Below are 12388 nucleotides of genomic sequence, written 5' to 3' on the forward strand. Positions count from 1 at the left end.
ATACGTATCTGTCTTTGGAAAATGTTTTTAAACATATTCTCTATGAGTCAAGATTAGAGAGTAGTTTAATGGTAACCAGCCAGCACTGGGTGTTGAAAGGTAACCTGATACCTTGAGAGAATGACAGATGGGATGAAGTCAGGCTGAATATCTATAATTCCTATTTTGTAGCACCTTATGGTTTACAAACTCCTGAATATGTTTTATGTGACTTTAACCTGATTAGGACTCCATGAGATAGGCATTTTTATTTTCACCTCTATAAGTGAGAAAACTGAATCTCAGAAAGTTTAAGTGATTTGCCCTGATTGCTCATCCAGTAACTAGTATGGAGAGTGCGGCCAGCTGCAGTCCTGTCGTGCAGATGGCAGGTCTCTGAATGACTTCATGCCTCCTGGCTTCTCACCCACCCTCCCCTAAGCCACTGTGAATTAAATTATGAAGAGCAGCCAAAAGAGATGTGATGCTGTGAGCTCTGACCCCTCACCTGCCTACTGCAAGTCTCCTGTTGACTTAGTTGTACCTGACCTTTTCTCAACTGGTCTCATGACAATTAACGCTGCTCAGAGAATCTAATGAATAACAGATTCTTTTTTTTTTTATTTTGTATTTTTCAATATACATGACAGTAGGGTATATTTTGACATGCTATGCATACGTGGAGGATAACTTTCCATTTTGGACCAGGGATTGAACTCAGAGGCACTTGACCACTAAACCACACCCCTAACCCTATTGTGTATTATATTTAGAGACAGGGTCTCACTGAGTTTCTTAGCGCCTCACTTTTGCTGAGTCTGGCTTTGAACTCACTATCCTCCTGTATCAGCCTCCCAAGCCACAGAAATTACAGGCATGCACCACTGTGCCCAGCAACTTCCCATTCTTGTGGTTGTGCATGATATAGAATTTTACTTGTCATGTATTCATATATGAACATAGGAAAGTTATGTCGGATTTATTTTACTGTCTTTCCTAATCCCATGCTCCCTCCCTTCCTTTCATTCTCCTTTGACTACTCCATTGAATTTCTGTTCTCCTCTCCCCTCATGACTTTAGTCTGTGTTAGCATCCACATATCAGAGAACATTTGGCATTTGGTTTTGGGGGGACTGGCTTATTTCACTTCACATGATAGTCTCCAGTTTCATCCATTTACCAGCATTTCACCCATTTACCATGATTTTATTCTTCTTTAGGGCTAAGTAATACTCCTTTGCGTATGTGTACCACATTTTATTTATCCATTCATCTGTTGAAGGGCACTTAGGTTGGTTCTATAGCTTAGGTATTGTGAATTGAGCTGTGACAAACATTGATGTGGCTGATTTTAAGTCCTTTGGGTATATACCGAGGAGTGGGCTACTGGGTCAAATGGTGGTTCTATTCCTGGTTTTCTGAGAAATCTCCATACTGCTTTTCAGAGTGGTTGCACCAATTTGCAGTCCCACCAGCAATGTATGAGTGTACCTTTGTCTCCATTTCCTCACCAACATTTATTGTTACTTAATAATTGCCATTCTGACTCAAGTGAGATGAACTCTTCAGTGTAGTTTTAAAACATCCCTAGAGATGTTGAACATATTTTCCTATATTTGTTGACCATTCGTATTTCTTCTTCTGTGAAATGTCTGTCCAGTTTCTTAGCCCATTTATTGATTAGGTTATTTGGATTTGGGGTGTTGTTTTCAGTTTTCTTTGCCCATTTATTGATTAGGTTATTTGGGTTTTGGGTGTTGTTTTATCCTGGAGATTAATGTTCTACCTGAGGTGCAGGAAACAAAGATTTTTTCCAATTCTGTGGACTGTCTCTCACATTCTTGATAATTTCCTTTGCTGTGAAGAAGCTTTTTAGTTTGATATGATCCCACTTATTGATTCTTGATTTTACTTCTTACACTTTATAAAGGAATCTTATTGAAAAAGTTGGTTCCTAAGCTGATGTGATGGAGAGTTGGGCCCACATTTTCTTCTAGTAGGCTCAGGGTCTCTGGTAATGCTAGGTCCTTGAGCTACTTTGAGTTGAGTTTTATGCAGGGTGAGAGACAGGGGTTCAATTTCATTCTGCTACATATGGATTTCCAGTTTTCCCATCATCATTTGTTGAAGAGTCTATGTTTTCTTCAATGTATGTGAATGCGCCTCTGTCTAGTTAGAGATAACTATGTTTATGTGGGTTTGTCTCTGTGTCTTCTGTTCTGTTCCATTGGTCTTCAAGTCTGTTTTTGTGCCAATACCATGCTGTTTTTGTTACTATAGCTCTGTAGTACAATTTAAGGTCTGGTATTGTGATGCCTCCTGCTTCATAAGTGAACAATTCTAATCAGAAATGGTTTGGTGGGGATATATAAAGAAAATGATAATGTGATGTTAGAATTGGTGGTAGTTGGAGAGATGATAGTTGTGAGAAAAATGAAGGAGTGTAGAAAAACACTTTCCCAAGGACTCAATGAAGAAATTGCTATAATCTGGTGCCCCAGGACTCTGACTCACTCAAGAGAGTTGGAAAGCTTTCTGAAATGTCCCTCTTGTGGTGACATTCACAAACAGCTTTAGGGCAGAAAGGAAGATTGCTGATGAACCACTTTTAAAATATATATATATATATATATATATATACACACACACACACACACATATGTATACATATATATACACACACACACACCCCAGGGATTGAACCCAGGGGTATTTTATCACTGAGCCACATCCCTAGTCCTTTTTACTTTTAATTTTGAGACAGGATTTCAAGAAGTTGCTTAGAGCCTCACTAAGTTGCTGTGGGTGGCTTTGAACTTGTGATCCTCTTGCCTCAGCTTCCTGAGCCACTGGACTTATAGGCATGCGCCACCATGCCCCGCTGAGCCATTATTTTAAATGATGCAAGAGATGGAAAGAAAAAGATTCTATAACAGGGAATCAAGAGAGGAATGTGTGCTCTTAAGAATAGTGTCAGAAAAGCTAAAAATATCTCGGATCAATCCAGACTTGTTTGAATGCCTAGCACTACAGAGAAGACTTTCCAAGTTAAAAGCCAGAAGAATTCAAGACCTCTATAAGGGTACCCGTATTTTTTTCCTCTGTATCTACATTTATGTATGATTGTTCCTGATGTTTACAACTATGTCCCAGAGTGATGAAGAAATACTGTTGTTTTCAACAACATCTAGACAACCAAAGAAGGGAATACAGGTCATTTTTCAAAAAGATTTATAAGCCCCAGAAATTCAAGATTTATCCCTTGGCTATCCTGAAAACTTGATAATCCAGAACAACTGGCAACTAAACCTTGTCTTGCTGGGGAAGGTTTAATTATGTCATGTGTTATACTATTGGCACTCCTGAGAGAAAAGCAGATGTACATGCTTATTTTGAACCCGATTTTTCAGAGTCCTCCAGGATCATTATATTTGGCTCTTTCTGTTTTAAGTTATTTTTTCTCTTTCTGAAGAATGAAAAAAAATGGGTTTAGAAGCATAACATACCATATTTAACACACATAGCAAGTAAGTTATAAAATCAGGATCTACGTTGAACCAGGATGCTCTTCAAAAATAACAGCGTAGGGCCAGGATTGTGGCTCAGTGGCAGAGTGCTTGCCTTACATGTATGAGGCACTGGGTTCAATCCTCAACATCACATAAATATAAATAAATAATGTATCAGTATAATTGGCTACTTTTTCCAAATAATTTTAAGTGTTGCAAATAGTACATAAATTTTATAGTATCTTAGATAAAGAAAGTCATAAGAGGTTTTACTAATTCAGGATGCTCTTAGAATTGGTTTGAGCTGGAAACCTGTAGTTAACTGATCACATGTGTATTGCCCAGTGACTAAGATGGTGTTTACCCTCCTGACTAGATTTTTTTCCTAATACCTCATTTGTCATTCCAGGCACTTCGATATCCTTACTTTCAGGTTGGACATCCACTAGGCAGCACCACACAAAGCCTTCAGGATTCAGGAAAGTCACAGAAAGATGTCCTGGAAAAGAAAGGCCCACCTCCTCTCATCAAACCAGTCCCTCCAGCCCAGCCTCCAACCAAGCCACATACCAGAATTTCTTCCCGACAGCATCAAGCTGGCCAGCCCCCTCAGCATCTCATCTACCCCTACAAAGCAGAAGCCTCCAGGACAGATCACCCAAGTCATCTTCAGGAGGACAAGCCAACCCCGCTGCTCTTCCCATCCCTCCATAGCAAGAATCCTCAGTCGGTAAGCAGCAAGAGTTTGCTGGGGAGCTTTGTGTCTCCTTTTTCCTCCTTATTTCTCTTCTGACTTACATATTATGTGAAGTATTTTCTTTTTTACTACATAAGGCCCAAATATAATTCATTTATCTTTGCAGTAGCACTTGTGAAGAGAATTTGGTTCAAGGTCTAAATAGGAATTTTGAAGAGACCTTTGGTTCAAGGTCTAAATTCAAGTTCAGGCTCTGCCTCTTGATAGTGGTGCCATTCCTGGAATCAGTTGAGGTAATGGCTGAGAACTGGATTCTGCAGCCAGATCACTAGAATTTCAAATCTTGGCCCTGGTATTTAATATCTCAGTGACTCTGAGCAAGTTACCTAGCTTTTCCACTCTTCATCATCTCATCTGTAAAATATAAATAATAATAGCCTCTTTTGATATAATTGTTGTAAGGACTAAATAAGTTAATACTTGAGAAGAATTTAGAATAGCACCTGGCACATAGTTAGAACTCAGTAAGTTTTAGTAGTCATTGTTATTATTAATCCCTATTTTCTCACCTATAAAAAGAAGATCATAACACATATCTTGTCCTCCAGGCAGTGTGGTTCATGAGGATCAAAGGTCATGAAGCTTGTAAAGATGTTTCAAAAATCACAGCGAGACACAGTGGTGCATGCCTGCAATCTCAGCAACTCAGGAGGCTGAAGCAGTAGTATCACAAGTTCAAGGCCAGCCTAAGCAACTTAATGAGACCCTGTCTCAAAATAAAAAATAAAAAGGATTGAGGATGTAGCTCAGTGACAAAGTGCCCATGGGTTTAATCCCCAATACCAAAACAAAAACAAAAACAAAAACCCATAAGATACCTCCTGGTTGCTATTCGTATTAATGGTATAAATGGATACTGTTAATGCTGAGCTATTAATTGAGCCCAGATCTTTCTTTTCTTGGGCTGGTTTTCAAAAGGAAACAATGAGTGTTAGATTCAGTAGAATGATAACCTGACAAGGGATTGTACTTATCATTAGCTTTGTAATACTATCTGAAGAGTCTAAAACTTTCATGCAAAAGAGGCACCTTTCTGTCAACTAGTAGTCACTGGGTGTGGGCTCCCAACCAGCAAAATGTGGATGCTGCCAGAGGTGGCAGGGTTGGTATGTTGCTCGCTTTACTCCAGCCCATGATTTGGTAGTGGTGCTTATTTGGAAATTTGTTGTGGTAGCTATTTTGTAGTCAAAGATAGTGTCCAGATCTACTGAGAAGGCAAAGCAGGCATTGTTGGCACTATTTTCTATAAAAGAGCAGGATGGCTGACACCTTAGCTATAATCTCTTACGTCTCTATGGTAACAGCAGAAATCATAGTAACTCTCAGGCATGAGGCCCAAATGAGAATCCAGCCATCTTCCAAGTGTGTAAGAAGAATTCTAAGATTCCTTTTTTAAAACCTTGTGTTACATAGCTTAGTGCACTCAATGGATGGCAACCAATGAAATCTGTCAGAGTAGGTGAGAGACAGGAGGTCTGGGAATGTATATTCCACAAGTGTCCTTTCAAATAAGCAGTGAATATTGAAGAATGCTGTGCCTCAGGATCCTGCTTTTCATTACAAAGGAAGTTCACGGTAGGAATTATTCCTGGTTGAACTCCATTAATGCCAGTATTGCTTTTTTCCTCCCCCATCCTTGTATGCACAGAAAATCCTGGCTGGCTTGGATCACAAAAATGGTGAGATCAAGCCAAAGAGTAGGAGAAGATGGGGTCTCATATCCAGGTCAACAAAGGATTCTGATGACTGGGCTGAGTTGGACGACTTGGATTTCAGTCCATCCTTCACCAGGATTGACCTGAAAAACAAGAAAAGACAGAGTGATGATGCTCTTTGCAGGCAAGTGTGCTGCTTATACCTGTGAACAGAGTGAATCTGGGATTTGTGATTCTCTGTACCTGTCAGATGATGTTCTCTCTCTCTCTCTCTCTCTCTCTCTCTCTCTCTCTCTCTCTCACACACACACACACACACACACACACACACACACACACATTCTCTCTATGATTTAAAGCATGTTTTTTTTTTTTTTATTCAGATTTGAGAGTGTTTTGGACCTGAAGCCCTCTGAGCCTGTGGGTACAGGAAATAGTGCCCCCATCCAGACTTCTTATCAGAGGCGAGACACACCAACTCTGAAATCTGCAGCCAAACAGCACTACTTGAAGCACTCTCGATACTTGCCTGGTAACATAAGTGACTTTCCTTTACTTTGATCAGTGACAAGAAATCTTGTCCTTGGAATCACATATTCAGAAAGATTCTGTTTTGGGAAGCAAGTTCTTCCAAATCGGTTCTTGTACCAACTCAGTACACGAATATAAATAATAATATCTTGTTACTTCTCTATTTAAAACCCTTCAACAGCTTCCCATTGCTCATGAAAACTGAAATCCAGTTTTTTTTACCAGGTCAAAAGATGCCTCATGGTACCAACTATAGCCTCATTTTTTGCTATGCCCTGGGCACACTGACCTCTGCCAGAATTGGTAGTAAAATCATAGAAATATTTGCTGAGTCCTGGTTCTCACATTTTTACCTTGTATAGGTAAAAATCTTACCTGAGGTAAGAAATTTGGAAATATTTGGAAGAAATATAGGAAACTAGGTCCAGCCTCAGAGGAGGGAGGAATTGCCAAGAACTAAGAAACACATCTGAAGCTTTCTATCAGGTCAGGTTTAGGAGAAATTGCCAGTCAGGAAGCCGTGAGAGGAGCTTAGTAACACCCTTTGGCAGAGGGCTTAGGTTTGGTGGGTACCTGAACCTCTCTCTAGATTCTTCATGTTCTAAACTAACAAATCATTAAATTAGTAACTATGTATTGAACATCTACTGTATGCTAAGCACTGGGAATATTACCATGAACAAAACAGCCAAGCAGGGCCCCTAGGATGCACAACCCCATGGAGCTCCTTCTCATCAGAGTCTCCACAGTAGCTTCACACAGCAGCCTGCAGACAAAGCCCTCAGGCATGTGCAGCTTGGATCCTAGTGGAGAAGAGAGACTTTGGTGCAGAGACAAGCAATAATCAGATAGTAATAAAGTGGTCAGGAAAGGCCTCTCCGAGCAAGTGGCTCTTAGCTGGGCCCCCAAAGAAGGAGAAAGAACCAAATATACAGAAAGAAAATGCAAGAAAATGTGGGGCAGCAGAAATAGCAGCACAAGGCCTTGATGTGAGAGAAATAGCAGAGGCCAGTGTGCCTGAGCATGGCAAGAGAGGAGGCCATGTAGTGTAGAGTGTGAGACATTTTCAGGGGCCTTGGAAGAAATTTGGGTTCATTTCATCAGCAATGGGAAAGCTTGAAGGGTGTTAACTGGAAGAGTGAATTGGGTTTTTATACATCTGTGCACTGAGTGGGTGAGGGCCTGCAAGCCACAGCTATTATCTAGACAAGGGAAGTGGTAGCCTGAGCTGGAGGTACAGTCATCGGGGAAGAGATGGGGTGGGTACATTGGGTCCCCCTGTACATTCAAGTTTTCACTGTTGGATTAAGAAAAAGGCAAATACTATCAGACTTCATAGGTATTGACATTGTGTTCTAGAGCACTGGCCTGATAGTTCCCAGGATGACCTGGGAGAAGAGATCAGTTGATGGGTGTAGAGGGGTCCAGGCATGAGGGAACCGCAGTAACCACAGGCAAAAAGATCAAGGAGTGAATTGGAGAGTTGTTTATTTTTGGCTGTGGGGCAGCAGGAGAAGGATAAAAGAGGTATTTAGACTTTCAGTTTTGAAATAGTTGCAGTGTATGACATAAGTGGGACCACCTCTAAACTTAGAGGGAGAGGAATGAGTCTTAAGATCAAATTGATCAAGGTCAAAGTCAAGTCAGCTTGTTTTGGGAGGCTTTGGATGTGAGGGACCAGAGTTTATGAGAGTTGGTGGTGCAAACCAACATCATTAGCATGTGACAGTGAGAATGGTCCAGGGCAGGTAAGAAGATGAAACCTCAGAGGACAAAGAAAGAGGAGAGCAGAAGGTTGCAGAGCTGGGGTTTGGGGGTGGGGAAGAGGAAGGAAGAGAACCTGGACAGGTGACAAAAATGAAGTTGTCTGGAAAGGGGGAAGATTAGACTGCCCAGGACCACTGAAGCCAGGACAGTGCCAGAAGGTCAAGACAAGGGACAAGAGATCTTTTTCAGGCTACCCAAAAATCAGACACATACTAACCTCCTTTGCCCTCTGTTAGATGATATCATCAGTCAGATTTTGCTTTGATTTTTGCACCATAGGTAGTTTTTGATCAGTTGGGTTCAGTTTTATTTGTGATGTCCAGTACAAGATTAAATGTGTATTTTGCATTTTAAATAAACTGCCTTGTGTATAAATAAGGCATGTGACATGATATTACGGATAACATGTATCTAGTAAGAAGTGGCAAATTAACACCCAGCATCTCATGTCATTAGCTTTTTTCCCCTAGTGGCAAGAGAAACTAGATTCTACTCATTAGTACAAATCCCGTGTGCTGTACAATTTTATTACCTATGGTCCTCGTGTTGCACGTTAAATCTTTAGACTTGTTCATCCTACATATCTGCTGTATATGACCTACATCATCTCCCTATTTTTTCTCCTTATTCCACCCCTGGAAGCTACCACCCCTGGGAACCACTATGTGTGGTCTCTGCATATTTTTTTTTTTGGTAGATCCCACATATAAGTGAGATCATGCATTATTTTTCTTTCTGGCTTATTGCATTTAGCATAATGTCCTCCAGGCTCATCCATGTTGTGGCAAATGGTAAAATCTCATTCTTTTTTAGGGATGAATAATAGTCCATAGTATAAATGTATTATAGTTACTTTATCCATTTGTCTGTTGTATTTTGCTTTATAAAAACCATTTCTTCTCTATTAGGAATAAATATAAGAAATGGCATGCTCCCAAATCCAGGCAAAGAGTTTATTCCATCTAACCCATGGTCCAGTTCTGGTTTGTCTGGAAAGTCTTCAGGGACAGTATCAGTAATCAGCAAAATAAATTCAGGTGAGTACCGGTTCCTAACCCCTAAATGATAAAAAGCAGATTCTCCGTATGTGGCTAAGTGGGTATAGAGAGAGATGGGACAAGGCCTCTTTTGTATAAGGACATGGACCTTTTTTCCAACCCTTCCCTCTTCTCCCTTTCTTGGCAGCATACCATGGGGCTCAGCCAGTCCCCATGAGGGTCTGCCCTCGAGGATAGCTAGGGAGTAAGGTCTGGTGTACTGTGGGCAGCGGCCTTCTGAGGTAGATGTGGAGCATGGGGCCATTTTCCTTGTTCCCAATGGTACTTTGTTGATGACCCAGCCTTAGGCCTAGGACATCAGCATCCCTGCTGGTTGGAAGGTGGACTGTTTGGAAAGCCGTCCCCATTTTTTTCTGTTAAATGAGTCTTTCAAATTGACTGACCCCATTCTCAGTAGACCTGTTTGCCATGTTGTGTTTCCCCTGCCACGTGCTGTTTCCCCTGCGTATGGCCAAGTAAACATCTGGAGTTCACTTTCCCCACTTTTACCCGTTAGGGTTCCTTTATTTTTAAGGAGCACACACAAAAAAGTAGAAGATAATATATCAATACCCATGTACCCACCACCTGGTTAAAGAAGTCAAATTTTGCATATACATGAAGCTCAGTGGCTAGGTCTTTCCCTCCCCCATTCAGACTGCCTCACACCAGCCTGATTAGGTGTTTATTATTCCTGTACATTAAAAAAAAAAAGTGTGAGATTCATGTTTCACGTGTTTTCAAGTTTAAATGAACACAATCCTGGATCACCACTTCAATCCTTTTAATAAATGTGTGTGTAGCAATTATATATGTACATATATGTGTATATCATTGTAGATTATATGACTGTATAATACTATAACTTATTATACTAGATCATTATTTATTCTTTCTCTTCTTGACAAACATGTAAGTTGTTTACGGTTTTTACTATTAGAAGGAGTGCTGAAATGAACAGTATTGTATCCTATTTTGTGCACGTATGCAAGGGTTTCTCTGCTGGAATAAACTCTTTAGGTTAAAAGGTATACTTATCTTTGGCTTTACAGATATTGCCAAATTGCTCTCCAGCAGGGTAATGGAGTTGCACTTCATCCTTGATGCTACTTGGTACAGTCAAATCTAAAATTTGTGCTAAATCTGATGAATGTGAAATGGTATCTTACTGTGGTTTAAACTTGCATGTCTTGTTTACTGATGGGGTTCATCATCTTTTTTGTGTGTTGATTCTACTTTTTTCCCCTTTTGTTATTTCTTCAAATTCTCTTCTTGGTTTTCTTCATATCTTTCTTATTCACCAGAACCACAAAATATGCTCCAGCTGACAGCATAGTTCCTCACACATGCACTCCAGGCCATTTTCCCACTCTGCCCTAGGCAATGGCTGAGAGCCTTCCATGTTATACAGACAGAGCAACTGCACCACTTATTAACTCCTCCCCAGGGATGGAACTTCTGTTTATGTAATGGCCAGGAATAACATTTTTTATCATTCTTTGTGTACCTTTAAGCCCTAATAATAAACATTATAGATATTCACCCACCCAATAGTAATTGATTACTGCTATATACAAGTTATATCATTAACCTACTGGAACACAGAAATGAGAAGCACACAGTCCCTGCCCTTCACACATTTACATGGAAATGACATCAACGACAAATGTAGTTCATATTTTTATTAAGGAGTAATTTCCTGATTATCAATAAGAGTATTTAGTGTTTAATTATTTATAATACCTAAATAATTAAGATAATCTTTGTGTTGCTCAGGAAGCAAATGGTTAACTTAGTTATGTTAAGCTATAATTTTGAATTTATATACTGACATGGAAAGATACTATATGAGTAGAAAAAGCAAATTTCAGAACAGGCTAAGCTTACTTTTAGAAAAAACAAAGGAATATGTTACGTATCATTTCTTTTTTCTTTTTCTGATACAGGGGATTCAACCCACTTACCACTTAACTACATCCCCAGTCCTTTTTATTTTTTATTCTGAGACAGAGTCTCACTAAGTTACTCATGCTGGCTTCAAACTTTCTATCCCCCTGCCTCAGCCTCCCAAGTATCTGGGATTATAGGTGTGTGTGCCTGGCTTCAAATAATCCTTTTTCATTTAACAAGCAACCCCCAGCTTGGTTGCCAGCTATGGGAGCAGCACTGTCTTTGCCCCTCCTTACCTTCCTGACAGTGTGGCATGGTGGATTGCTCAACTCCAAATTCACTGTTTTCATCATGATTTTTTTTTAACCCCTAAAAGTAAAATTTTAATTCTTTATTGTTCTGCACAGCTGTCCTTTAACTCTATTGGTGTCATGTGAATATGCCTTTGTAGTAACAAGCTTTTGCTTTTGTAAATTAGTTGGTTCCAGCTCTACAAGTTCTAGTGGACTGACTGGAAATTATATCCCTTCCTTCCTGAAAAAAGAAATCGGTTCTGCTATGCAGAGGGTACACCTAGCATCTATTCCAGATCCTTCCCCAGGTAGGTTCTACTTTGAATTATTCATAAATTGATTCAATAATTAACTGAACAATTGCTTTGTACTAGTCCTGTTGTAACCCTGAAATGAACTAGAATGTGCTAGAACTCCTGGCCCTGGGAGAACTTGCAGACAATGAGTGAGTTGAATAAGTACAACATGTAGTAAGTCAGATGCTCATAAGTACTAAGGAAAAAATAAAACAGGCAGGAAGTGTAGGGATGGTGGAGGTGGGAGTGTGGGGTGCAGATTGCAGTTTTAAGCAAAGAAGAGCTTGCTGCAAAGGAGTTATTGAGTAAAGATCTGAAGGAAGCATGAACAAGCATGCAAAATGGGTAAGACTGTTGCAGACATGGAATTCTTGAGTGCACAGGCTTTGAAGCAGAACGTGCCTGGAAAACTCAAGGACTAGCAAGGAGGTCAGAGTGCGAGAGGATCATGAGTGAAAAAGTAGCAAGAGGAGGACAAGGGTGACTGAGAGGCCCAAGGGATGAGGCCCTGGGGCATGCCACTCACTCTCTGTAAGCATGTTTTCACTGACTGAAGGACAAGGGAGCCACCTGAGGCTTTTGAGCAGAGTAACATCTGACCACCATCTTCACAGTCTTGCTCAGGCTTCTGGTTGTCATTTGAATAAGTAAGAGGAGGGTTGGGAACAGGAGTC

The 12388-nt window shown here is 40.3% G+C and overlaps 1 protein-coding gene across 1 annotated transcript in view; it reads left to right on the forward strand.

Moving 5' to 3' along the window:
• Cilk1 (ciliogenesis associated kinase 1) overlaps window positions 1–12388 on the forward strand; it is a 37698-nt gene that overhangs the window by 21413 nt on the left and 3897 nt on the right. Inside the window, exons 8-12 of the mRNA XM_026411256.2 lie at window positions 3898–4218; window positions 5894–6084; window positions 6284–6432; window positions 9107–9235; window positions 11604–11726. Coding sequence (XP_026267041.1) covers window positions 3898–4218; window positions 5894–6084; window positions 6284–6432; window positions 9107–9235; window positions 11604–11726 — 913 coding nt within the window. The remainder of the gene's footprint in view (window positions 1–3897; window positions 4219–5893; window positions 6085–6283; window positions 6433–9106; window positions 9236–11603; window positions 11727–12388) is intronic.

The sequence above is a fragment of the Urocitellus parryii genome, chromosome 8, assembly GCF_045843805.1.
Source record: "Urocitellus parryii isolate mUroPar1 chromosome 8, mUroPar1.hap1, whole genome shotgun sequence".
NCBI classification, from domain to species: domain Eukaryota; kingdom Metazoa; phylum Chordata; class Mammalia; order Rodentia; family Sciuridae; genus Urocitellus; species Urocitellus parryii.